We start from the raw sequence: 13,401 nt of genomic DNA on the forward strand, positions 1-13,401 counted from the left end.
ATATTTGTAATAGTCATGATGGTTTATAGAAGACAATAATGCTCACACATTGTGAAATATCTTAAAAATGTCATTTTTAAAAGCACTAGTGGTCCTTATACATATATATATGCAGTATATGTAGTGCAAAAGGGGGAGGTTATTTAAGAAAAGAAAAACAAAAGTTCTTAGAAGAGCTCAGCTGCTATGAAAATAGAAAACCCAGACTTGGATAACACCCACTAAAATAAACTCATCCAACCTTTCCTTTGTTCTGCAATGACAACAGAAATTTAACAACTCGAAAAGGAAATGACTGATCATTATAATGAAATATTGGATCAACTTCAAGACTGACACAATGGCCTTGAGTACAATGGCAAACATTAGTCAAGGTTAACTGTAGAGGGAATTTATTCCAAGCAAAACAATACAGGCTAAGGAGGCTGGGGAGAATATAATCTCTTTCACATACGGTAAATGCCTTGACCTTTATGCCTTCTTCTACAATTTCTTTTTACAACACTACAGAGGACCCAGAAATATCTATTTCAAAGTAAAGATAAAGAAAAGCCTGAATTTGTTTTGCATCACAACATATAAATGAGCTAAATGAGAAAACTGAAAACACTCTCATATTTGTATAGTAAGTATAAAGACAGCTGGTTTAGCTTAGCATGAAACCTGCCAGCTCTTTTTAATACACTAATGAACATATTTTTATTTGCTCCAACCCTACAAAATGACATGTAAAAAGGATATATTACATTTTTAAGGGGAGGTATATGTCAAGTTATTTCTAATTTTTTGCATGGTTCAACCACCTCATTTAACTTTCCTTAAGGAGCAAATTTGGTTCTTTCCTGAAAGGTTAAACTATGTCTAGAAGTGTTGGTACATCTATAGAAAAAACACTGACACCATGCTGATTAAACTAAACTCTTCAATTGGTGTTTTCAGTCAAAAGCCTGCCTTTAGATTTTAGTACTCTCAGTTTGTTTAGTTGAGTTAATATTAGCTTTGGACTGGCTAGATTTCTCCCAATGTTGTTTCCTGCACCGCATTAGTCTTCTGCACACTTCCCTTGCCTTCTGCTTGAAGTGCTTCCCCACAATCACATACAAGAAGGGATTTAGTGAGCTGTTACTGTACCCAAGGTAAGTAGCTAACTGGTTGCCAATGTCCAACACATATGCCCACATACATCCAGACATGACTTCATAATGATCCAAGGTGTCCAACAAGATCAGAATTTGGTAGGGCAGCCAACAAAATATAAACACAGCCAGAACAACAAGAACAAGGTATGTTGCCTTCCACTCCACGCTCCCTCTGCTGCCTTTTCTCATCTTCTGGCTGCTCCGAATGACTTTTATGATATGGTAACTACAGAAGGATACAACAGGAACAGGAATGAGGAAGCCGACTATGTTGACAGTCATGTTATAGCGCAGTCTCCAGCCTTCATGAGGGTATGCTAGGTAGCACGCATCAATGCCCAAATGTGGGAAGAACTGAACAGAACGAAACAGGATAGCAGGGAAGCTGAGCAAGATCCCAGCAATCCAGATACTGAAGCAAATCCCACATGCCCAAAAGGCCCGTCTCTTCCTTCCCGGGGACAGCGGTCGGGTGAGGGTGAAGTATCTGTCTACACTTACAAGTGTAAGAAACAGCACACTGCAGTAATAATTCATCCCAATGACAATGTTGACAACCTGGCACATGGGCTCTCCAAACCTCCAATGGAACTTGTTTATAATGGTTGCCACCCAGAATGGCAGACACAAAACCATGAGGAGATCAGCTGCTGCTAGGTTGCTCAGGTAGATGTCGGCCACAGAGCTGCGTCGCTTCTGAAGACAGAACACACAAAGTACGAACGAGTTGCCAATCACTCCAAAAAAGCAGATGATGGACATGTAGGCAGGCTGCATGGTGTAGACCCAGTCCCATGCGTTTGTCTGGTTGCAGACTATCTCAGCTCTTGTGGCATTCTCCATACTGTAGGTCATTCACCTTATTAGCTGGGGAGCACTCTGAAATCTGTTGCACAGTAAAAGCAGTTCTAGATGTAGAAAAATAAGGGTGTGTTCAAAACCAAGGCATACACCAGAAAAACCTTTTAACTCTATCAACAGATGTTCAGTGTATGTGTTGCTATGTGTAGCAGAAGTAATCGATTTAATGGAGGGTAAAAAATGGTTTATCAGTCAGAGAACGGAACAGGTACATGCCATTATAAAAGATGAAAGTCTTAGCAACGGATACTGTAAGAGGCATGTCTGCAACAGAACACAGCATATTTAGCATGATTACCCACAAAACAATGAACATTTCTATATTAAAGTTCAACTGAAATTTTAGTTGCTCTCATTTTGGTGTAAGGAAGTATAAACTTTCATAGTGTAATTTGACACAGCTGACACAGCTGTGTTAGCATTACAAAACAAACTCCCATACAGTATTGTCATGTTGCTTGTGTGCATCTGGTTATCTAAGCCATCTGTCTTTACAGCCTTTACAAAGGTCCTCAGCAGCTCCAGCACCCTTAGTGTTCGTCATTCGTCAGAGTAACAGGTTGTCCTGCGACCTGACCTTTCCATGTCACGATTTAAATGAATGGGTAAATTACAGAGCCACAGAAAAATGTTGAAACTGTCAATTGTTAGTCAGATCTCAAAATGGAGAGCATAAATGTAGCGTACAGCGTATTGTGTACAGTATGTTGCAAGTACAATTTTGACCAAAAATTGCACAACTGAAAACATAAGGATGACAGTGCAGCACCAGACTGCAGATCCAATTAGCATCTTTAAACAAAAAAAAAACACTGCACTCTCCAGATATGGAAAAAGAGAGTGAAAAACAGGGTAACAGAATCCTAAAAGACAGACAAAAATACACAAGGCAAGGTCAATCTGTATATTTTGGCATCCATTTCACAGTTTGTGGTAACTTTGTCTGCCTACGTGTTAAAAATTTTCAGCTTTGGTAATAGTGGTAAAGCCTGGATCCTAACAAAGATTTCCTTTTTGGCATGAGATGCTTTCATTTTGGGGACAATTAGGAATGTACCCATGTCCACGGCCCACACTGAGTAAACACTGAACCATTAAATGATAGTGTGGAAAAAATGTTTGATGAGACTGTTACACAATGTCTGTATAACCAGCAGAAAAACGCATGTTTGTGTGTCACCGGTGGAAACTCTTTGACAACATGCTGTTTTTAACTCAAAGCAGACAATGAGTCAGAAACACCAGAAAACACTTAGCAAGCAGTTGTTGGGACTCTATTATATCTATTGTGTTTGTGCTTAACCTAACATTTAAATGCTTTATAAAGATTCAATGAGACATGCATAAAACCATGTATGTTTTATTTGAAGCTTATGTTCAAATATAAACAGATACTTGACAGAAGTATTGTAATTTGCAACAGAAGGTATCAGAAATACAAGAAAGAATATGAAAATTCTATTTACATGAATTATCTTACAGCATTAATGCAGATTTGCATCACACTACCTGTACATTTCAGATACTTGTGTCTACAAATGTTTGTACCAAGGACACAGCTGTGGTTTATTACATGTGATGGAGCTGTTTCTGAGAGTGTGAAAACAATTCCACTTAATTAGGTTTTCTGGTTTAAGTGCTATTTATTTATTATGGATAGAATAAGACTTTTTGTTAGAGGTCTGTAACACCCTCACCAGGAGGAAATATTCAGGTCTTGTATATACATGCAATCATGATATCATTAAAGATGGATTTAATTTCCAGACGAAGCTTCTTCCGAGGTTGATTTGATGAAGGGTGATATTGGTCCCATTGATATTGTAATATTATTACACCTTCAGCAACTCTAATCATGAATTTAGCTTATCATTTGAATCATTAACCTTGGCACAAGATTATTAAATTTAGAACTTTTCACAGTCATTTTTCTGCAACTTTGAGAGGTGTTTTTTTACATCAATGTCTTTAGTGTAGCAGACTGGTTTGAACGTGTTGACTCAGAGGATGTTATTCTGATTATAGTCCACTGATTGAAGAGTTCCTCGGCTTTCTTCCGGAAGTTTTTACCTACAATGACATACAGGATGGGGTTGAGAACACTATTAAAGAAGGCTAAGTAGGTGACGATCTGGTTGCAGACTTCTAAGGCGTTCGAGAGATGACACCCTGCCAGAATATGAGCTCTCATGAGTACGTCCAGTGCGGTGACCACATGGAATGGCACCCAGCAGATGAGGAAGGCCAGGAGCACCACCATCATCAGAGTGGTGGCTTTCTGTTCTGTTCTCTCACCACTGAACCGCTCTATTGCCTGGATTTTCAAAGCTCGAATAATTTTTACAGTGCAGTATGAGATAATTGAAATGGGGATGAGGAAGCTAAAAATGATCAACATCCCATCAAAGAGCAGTTCTGCAAAGTGGCTTGGGTAGTCCAGAAAGCATGCATTAACATCATACTCAGGGAAATATTGCACATCCCTGAAGACGAGTGCTGGCACACTTAAGAGCAATCCAAAACCCCACACCAGCAGACAACCCAGTTTGGCATACTTTGGCCTACGCATTCTTCCATGGGACATTGTATGCACCAGTGCAACATAGCGATCTATGCTGACCAAAACAAGGAAGTAGATGCTGCAGTAGGTGTTCAACTTAATGCCCAGGTTGATGGCTTTGCACATGAACTGACCAAAGGACCAGTTGAACCTGTTGGATATATACACAGCCCAAAAAGGCAAACAGGAGACCAAAACAAGATCAGCAGCAGCCAGGTTGCTCAAGTAGATCTCAGCCACGGTGCAGGGCTTCTTGTGGAGACAGAATACCATGAGGACAAACACATTAAACATGATTCCCAGTACAGTGATGATCAGGATATACACTGGCTGTCTGGCTTGGAGCCATTCCCACACATCGGAATCAGGACATAGAGTGTCATTGGTACTGTTTTGAGTTGGTGCTCCATATACAGCTGTGGTGCTGAAGTCTGGGAGGCTAAGGAAAACAAAAAATAAAAACAATTAAACTTTGACATTGAAACAAGAGTTAAACCTTAACATAAAAACACAATTCAGTTTTACTAAAGATGTTCAGATATAAATAAAAAATAAGCTAAATACATTTTATTTTACATTCTTTTTGACACTTTTGAGGTAAAAGGATCTTCAGGGCACCCCAATAGTTAAAGGGGATGCAGAAAAGTGCATGTGTTATTTTGCATGTGTTACCATGTGTTGCCACCCTCTAAACACATGCAGGTTAAGGTGGTTGGTGTGAATGTGAGAGTGAGTGGTTTTCTCTCCGTCTGGCTGTGTCAGCCCTGTGATAGACTGGTGAGCTCTCCAGGGTCGTCGCCCCCCCCCCCCAACCCTCTCGCTGCCCAGATTGGCTCCAGCCCCCCATGACCCTTGACAGGAATGAGCAGTAGACAATAGATGAAAGGAGGGATGGATCTCATTGAGCTCCCACTGATGTGGTTGCAACTCTTACTGGTACACACAAATATATTTGCAGGACAGAATGCATACATTAACAACTATTTAAAAAAAAACAGTACAAACTAAAGAGAAAGGAAAAAATTGAATAACAAGGCCAAAGATTGATACATAACCAACCGAAATGAAGTGATACATAAACAAAAAAGACATACATCAGTGCATTACATAATATTAACTAATATATTTTGAATTACAGTCTGAAACTTTTTGAATTTGATTTGTGGTTATTATTCAAACTTGTGATTTAATAATTACATTATTGAGCAACTTCCATTGGTGTGTCACTGGATTTCTTGTGCATTTTCTTCTGTGATTGTTGGATTAAACTATGTGATACGGTGTTGTTGGGATAGTTTGGGAGTGCCTCTGCCTCTCTGAAATGTTCATTATAAGGTCATTCCTTGACTTGCCCTTAGTGTTTCCATGGGAGCAGCATCAAACACAAGTCACTGAACTAGTCAGTGCTGAAGATATTTCTGCTTGTACAATACATCCCATTACACTACAGAAGCTACCATATCGACCTCTGAGCTTCTGATCTTCACTTCAGCACCAAGTCAATAGATTTAAATGCCCATCTTTTTACTATACATTAAATGTGATTGGAATTACTAACAACTGAATTGCAATCTTAAATTAAATGTTTATGTAGTTCTATTATTCCTGAATCTTTCAATACAGGCAAATTTCAGTAACGAGCTACAGGCTTGGCTCTGTTCTTTCTAGTTCCCTTGAGTGTTTTGATTTCAGTCTAAAAGACATTATCATGAATCTGTTGCCGCTTATTAATAACCAATGAAGCATTGCTCTTAAGAAAAAAAAAATACCACTAAGAATGCAGAAGCTCCTGCTGTAAATGTGTTTGGCAATATTAAAATGACGTTTAGTGTATCTTCTTACACATGAGCCAAAGCTGCTGTGAGCTCAGATGTAACAATGCCATGTACCACTAAACCTGTTTAGAGAAATAGAGATGTCAAAAGACATGTCTCTACTGGTAGAAGTTTAGGTTTTAAAACTAACTGAGTTTATTTTGGCTGCATTTCACAAAGTATAATTGTATGTTGTATGTTGTGTTATTGTGTCAAGTTGTAATTTATACAACACTAGAAGAATGGCGTTATTCATGCATGCCAATACATTTGATAAAACTTGTGCACATTGTTAATGATATAAAATTATCATGTAATTCCCAATTGTCAGTATTTATAAAGAGATAATATATCACTGATTACATCAAAGAAATTGTTTAGGCGGCATACCTTGTCGGCTGAAAAGTCATTCCTCCTGAGTAAATCCAGCTGTGAAATGTCCAGATGGCTAGTTACACTGCTCCCAGTATCCTCCCTTGGTCTGCTCTGTCTCTCTCTGCCTTGCTCTCTTAAAGGAAACTGTAATTAACATGATGTCAGCCAAAAACTCATGTTTCAGTCTACTTCTCTCTCTCTCTCTTTCTCTTATTTTCCCTCTGCCCTTCTCTTAGTAAGAATATACCCAGCATGTCTGCATTTGTGATCTGTACTTACTGTACTTGACTTGGTGTTTTATAATTGCATAAAGACCTCAGGGATTGAAAATCTGTTCAGACGCACATAATCCTTTCATCTTTTGGTAGAAGTGTTTTTGCCCTGTGCCATCAGTGGTGAAATGCTGTATTATAGTGCCAACTTTCTCATTCTTAATTTCTTATCAGTACGCAGCCACCTTAAAGTTTAATTTGTTGTAGCAGTGTGTTATAAATCAAGATGCTAGTCATCTCTAGAGCACTTTAGATGTTATGCAAATAAAGGCTGATTGACTGATTGACATTGGCACAATGGGATTATTTCTTCAGCATTATATTGGTGTGCTTGAACTCTCATGAAAGCCACTTAATGTTATATGCATAAGAGATGAAAGATTCTGTTTACTGCACTGCAACTTTATTTACTCTAAGATTATTATTACAGTGACCAACTTTGCTATAGTCCTGTGTAATGTACATTTTATTAGTGTAGTGGTTTAAAAGGGGCACTGTCGCATGATTAAACTTTTGACTGTTGGAAATTTATAATCAAGGCCTGCCTTCCATCTGCCATGCCCTCAAACCTGTCGAGGCAAAGAACACTGAAAAAAAAAAATCCAGTGTAACACCACGTGGCAAGGCAATGAGTCTTTGGTTACTCAAACACATGCAAGCACATGTTCCTGGCAAATCTTTGTGATCTGGACATTTTTAGTGTTTAACTTGTGTTTGGGACGATGAATAATAAAATTATAGTGATTTCACAAAACACCTCAAACAACATGCAGTGACCTGTGCAAGTTTTTAAAGTACTGCTGTTTTTGGTCTGAATGCCTGGTAAGAGCTGGAAAGTTTGGCAATGAACAGTAGGATTTATGTGTATTTAAGTGGTAACACTACTGCTGTTGATGGCCATCAGCCATTTAAAGCTCAACTCCAAGGCTAAAATTTTGTTTATTGCAAGACATTTGAAAACATAGACCACTGTCCAGCTAACCTTAACCTAAGCCAGTAATTTCAGCCTTTATGTTGCATGAAAATCATTCTTTTTGACATGCTTGAGTGTGTTTTGTTTCTTTTAACTGTAGTTACATGTAATCCTACAAGTCTGGTGGTGATAGTAGCTTTTCTGTGCTGCGAAGCTGAGGGTTGACCTTTGCCTTCTACTCCTTTGATGTAGAAAAGGAGAGTGGGTGGAGGGTAACGGTCTCAACTGGTGCAAAATTTAAAGTAACAAAGAAAATAGTTAACCCTTTCAGCTTCATCTCTCATCATGCATCCTGCATAATGATAGCATTCATCTCAGCACAATGTGGGTACTGATCTACACTACACTCTGATCTTGCAAACTAAGGGTTATAATAAACAAATGAAACAAAAAGATTTTCTATGTTGAGTCCAAACAGGTGAGACAATGGTCAGATGGCTCCATAAGCAAGTCTGTGATTATCAGCTGGTATCTAAGAACAGAAATTTTAATTTATCTCCGGGTTATTCATCACTGGGATAAATAACAGGGCAATCTGGGAGACATTAAGACCTCACAATGCAATTAATGAGGGAGAATGTAATTTGAGCAAAAGGTCATTTTCAAGTTAGCATTGGTTAGAACAGACAAAGGCCATAAAAGCAGACAATGTTCTGTAAAAACTGATCTGGTGTGTCATATTCATATGATTAACATGCTGTTAATGCGTGACTATGACCTAAATGACACTATAATTAGATTGAGACCTTCCTTGAATGATAGTGCAATGATGCATTTCAGTTCCTAAATTTGCAATGGTACTAAATGCTCAGACACTGGCAAACCCTGTCATAATATTCTGTAATATATATTAGATGTAACTGTAAGTATAACTGTTATTACCCATAAACCTTTTAATATATTTTAAAGAAAGGCCTTTGTAGAATATTTATCCAATATGTAACCTCAGCACTCATTTAACTGTAAGGACATTCATTGATCTAAATACTCTACAACCTTATCATCTGAGTAGAGTGTGACTTTGAAGATAACATAAGATTACTTATATTAACTTTGTCAGTATTTAGCAATGGATATGTGTGTATTAGTTATAGTCATAGTAGAAAATGGCTGCAAGAGCATAACTAAACCCAAGCTGACCGAGGATATAGGATACCATTGTTTCCATGTCAGGCAGGTACATGTGGCACCACTATTTCAGAAAACCATGTTTAAAATGAGACACCAATATTTATGGATTAGGCATGGTTGAATAAAAGGAAATGGGGGGATGGACTTAGAATTGAGGACCACAATAAAGGGAGACTTTAGAAATGAATATAAGCCAGAACACAGCAGGTAGCAGGCAGCGGATACCCAGGGATCAGAACAGGTTTATTTTGTAACTGTTCCAAGTGTATAATAAACTTTTGGCTCAGACTTTGTCGGCTTGTGAGTTTGATTTCAAACATCAGAAGAATAAGAAGAACAGTGTCTGTGAGAGGTACAGCGGCTGCACTCCACCTTGGCCCGTGAATTCGCCACAACAACCTATAATTTGATTGTAACCAGTAACCTCAAAGTAACCTACAGCAAGCTTGAGCCCTGTGTTAGTAGTAAGTAGTAGTTAAGTAGTATTAGTTTCCCATAAAAAGACATAGCAGGTTATATTTGACCCTTAACAATAATGAGACTTCCTGGTGTTGCATAAGATAGTTTCTTCTTTTTTGTTTTGGCATTTTCTTGTTTCTTGAAAAGATAAGATTCCAACTAATGCATAAAACAATAGAACAAATGTACTGAAGTACACAACAAATTTCTTACGAACATCTGAGGTTCCAATTCAAACTCAATTATATAACTCAGTTATATTTCAGACAACAGGGCATTTGTTTTTTCTGGTTTGGGACAAAATATTTGGTCTTCTGCCAACACCTGTATGCATATCAGGTTATCTGACTTGACAACAAACTTTGGTTTGTTCATCGGTTTCTCGCTTTCCCCGTTTTTGTACAGGTTATTCAGGTCTTTTTTCAGTTTCCCTGCTCTTTATTTTTCTGACATGAACACAGAAAGCCATCTTTGCAACGTGTCATGTATTCATTCATTTGTAGGTTTCTTTAATTGCTGCCCCATCTACTGAAGACTTCATCTAAAATGAGATGTGGTTGTTAAAAAATATTCTCACTGAAATTCAGTTTTTATTTTTAAGACTATGAAATTAACTGTCCCTCAGCAAACCGTTTTATTCAATGCTTTGTTTTACAGAATTATCTGCATGGATCCTGCCCAGTAATAACTGCTTTACAACATAATGGTTTTACCAGCAGTTTTGTAACAATAGTATACCCCTACCAGGGAAAACACAGATGTAAGGAGTTAAACTGTTGTATATTATGGGTTGGTGGAGAACTAAATGTAAAGTAAAATGATGTAACTTGTCTCTGTTGAGACCTGTTTTCATTAGAAAAAAAGTAAATATTTACAGGAAAGGTTTGTGGTATATTCTGACTAACTAATACATGCATGCATTTATAATTCATTAACCTGAGCACCTCAAACACAATGCTATTCATCTCCATTGTACTGAGAGGGCAGCGGAAATCTCTGTAATGATTACCTTCAAACCAAAGCAATTAAAACCTTCATTATCTGCATGTCTTGACAGAATAAGTGTAAAAACAATAAATATGACCCTTTAAAGGAACATCTTTCTGCCAAAATAACCAGCATTCACAATATGAATGTAAAGTGATTTAAACCTTTACCCTGGCCAATCCTTCATATGTTTATAAAGCTAAAGCCCATGAATCCCTTACATTACAATACATTCAATGACAGGTATTAGCCCCTGATTTATAGTCACAGAGTTAAGGTCTTTGAGTACTCATGAAAACAGGCTACAAGTCTGTCCACTGTTGTTAGTTATGTCTCAGTGGCGTGTACTGAAGCATGTAACAAATGTCTGGGCGAGGGGGCGACTGGGCTCATGCTCCTGTTTGAAAATACCCTACTCATTTCCTGTATAATTTTACTTGTCTCCTAACATTTTTTTCCAGGCTGTGAGCTCCATTACTCAGTTCTGATCCCACCCCTGTCCCCTCTTTCATAACTCACAGGTTTGAGGCAACAGTGCTCAGCTCTTCTCACATAGTGTCGAAATTGTTTTCACAGCTGTCTGGTACAATGAGGGCGTTTGAAAAGCAAGTGAGTGAGAGCTCATAAGAGACAGAATAAAACCATTCCAGAGTCTGACACTGGGAGTGGTCCCAGACCTCAGTACTTTAAGAGCCTGGTCTGATACCACTAACGCGGGCAGCCATCCAACCACTGCTTTTAACGCTGTCTGACTGGACAAATGTGTCTGGCTGCTGTAGTTATAGAGACTGTAATATGAGTTGTTTCTTTTACAATATGTATCGTCTATTATATTTTGCAATTTAATTTAAAATCCCTCTATAATTTAGATGTAGCATTTTATTTTCCACGTTCTTTCAAACAAACTAAAAAAATATGAGCAAATCAGATGCGGAGACCTTATGCAATACTGTGAGTCAGCTATCAATGGGCAGCCCAATCCAAATGTCTGTTGTCTTAATTTTAGTTTTCCGTTGCGATTTGAACATTAAAAAACATTTTAGTTACATAAGCAAATGTGCCGTTTATGGTGAAATAAATGTGTTTATGTCCACAGACTGAGCTGAAAGCTTGTGTGTCTGGCTGTGGGTGTTTATAGCTTACAGAAGAACTGAGTGAGAGGTGAACTGTGTGGGAGGAAGCCACTTGATTGGACTAAATATTTCATTATTCAGCCACTTGCAAAGTAGGTAATTGTGTTTATGACTCCTAATGATCTCACTGAACTACACTTTCCACTTTGTCAACAGCTGCAAAAGCAAATGCGTCAGAACAGTTATTGCAAGTTATGTGTAAATAATTCATACTCTTATTAATCACATTCAGGAAACATGACAACAGAATGCTCGATATAATATGAAGCTGCTGTATCTAATATTTTGGGTATTTTCCAGCATTCGGGGAATGTCTGTTAAAATATGAAAACTTCAATAAAACAAACAGCTATCAGACATGACTTTGTTGAATATTTTGTCATTTTTCTCTGATGCGGACTGACAGACTACATAACCACTGCATGCCTCAGAGCAACAAAACAGATGACTACATTTTTCACTGAATGACTTTTGACAGTGTGGTGGCACTATCACAGGATTGCTACTGCATATCACTAACGTGTCTTCTCTAGATACACTGGTATTGTCATTAAAATTGGTGTCTTGCTTAACAATCTATAGAGTATTGTTGTGTATAAATGGCCACAGTTAGGGGAAACACAATCACTTTAGACTACTTGTGCCATTCTCATAATCTATTTCCTTCAACTTGTCAAAACAAACAGTCTTCCCAAATGCCATCATATGCAGGAGCTGTAAAGCCGTATTCTGTTACAGAATAACTTTTGTGCAATCATCCTGCAACAAAAAATGATCTAGTTTACATTTATATAAATGTATATATTACAGTATAATAATCACATTGTGCAAAATAATCTATTTCCTGTCAAATATAAGTCTCAGTATGTTATGCAGTACTTACTGTACCTATACCTATTTCTCATTAATAGATTCATATAAATCATATACCAGCTAATAAAGGGGATTTTGATTCAGCAGCATTCATAATGCATTTACTGTTAATCTCATTATCTTGGCATACCATCATCTGAAAAAAAAAACTGATATGGGGCCCTCTGCTGGACAAATTGTATCTGTGTCTTAGAAATTACAAAGACTAAATAAATGTAAATGACTTTTGAAAACTGTCATAATATTTGGGCTACTGAAATGGATTTGATGCAGATCCAACCATAACTATTTCTGAATAAAAGAATGTATAAAAAGTAAAATAGTATACTACAAATTAATCACAATTGCAAAAAAATGGAAAACACTCAAGTGCCTCAAAACTGTAGTGAAGTAAAGTAAATCTTCAGAGTTATTTCCCCCCTATTTATATAACTGTAACACTGATATGTGACAAGGGCTATTTTCTTTTACTTATGATGCCTGCATATATTTGACTGAACTGTGATATAATTTACACGACTTTTTTACGTTTTTCCATATCTATGGGGTAATGCAATTTTAAATTAAAGAAAGCATCTGATTACCACACACAGATTAAAACACACAGGAAAGATCTTGTAGGTGACATGATGCATTAATAATACGGGAGATATAAGAATTGCCACCAGCACAAACTGTCTCCATGGAAAGCTTGCCAGTGTTTCAGACTGAGCTTGAGATGACATAGATCAGCATCGATCAATCTCTGCATCCTGCATAATGATAGCATTCATCTCAGCACAATGTGGGTACTGATCTACACTACACTCTGATCTTGCAAACTA

At 37.5% G+C, this 13,401-nt stretch overlaps 2 protein-coding genes across 2 annotated transcripts; both read right to left on the minus strand.

The window, feature by feature from the left end:
* Window positions 1-897: 897 nt before the first annotated feature.
* Window positions 898-1,982, minus strand: LOC113131277 (B2 bradykinin receptor-like). The gene has a single exon (XM_026308372.1). The coding sequence runs from the start codon at window positions 1,980-1,982 to the stop codon at window positions 954-956; it is 1,029 nt and encodes a 342-aa protein (XP_026164157.1). The 3' UTR covers window positions 898-953.
* Window positions 1,983-3,344: 1,362 nt separating this feature from the next.
* Window positions 3,345-6,894, minus strand: LOC113135822 (B2 bradykinin receptor-like). Its single transcript, XM_026316509.2, has 2 exons — window positions 6,765-6,894; window positions 3,345-4,999 (listed from the first exon to the last, which is right to left on the minus strand). Exons 1-2 carry the CDS (start codon window positions 6,782-6,784, stop codon window positions 3,955-3,957), a joined length of 1,065 nt encoding a protein of 354 aa, XP_026172294.1. The 5' UTR covers window positions 6,785-6,894; the 3' UTR covers window positions 3,345-3,954.
* Window positions 6,895-13,401: the final 6,507 nt, after the last annotated feature.

This window comes from Mastacembelus armatus, chromosome 22 (assembly GCF_900324485.2).
Source record: "Mastacembelus armatus chromosome 22, fMasArm1.2, whole genome shotgun sequence".
In the NCBI taxonomy this organism is placed as follows: domain Eukaryota; kingdom Metazoa; phylum Chordata; class Actinopteri; order Synbranchiformes; family Mastacembelidae; genus Mastacembelus; species Mastacembelus armatus.

Coding starts and splice junctions, on each gene's coding strand:
- LOC113131277 (XM_026308372.1), bottom strand. CDS start 1,982: ATGGAGAATGCCACAAGAGCTGAGATAGTCTGCAACCAGACAAACGCA.
- LOC113135822 (XM_026316509.2), bottom strand. CDS start 6,784: ATGACTTTTCAGCCGACAAG. Junction 5,000..6,764: donor ATGACTTTTCAGCCGACAAG/GTATGCCGCCTA, acceptor TGTTTTCCTTAG/CCTCCCAGACTTCAGCACCA.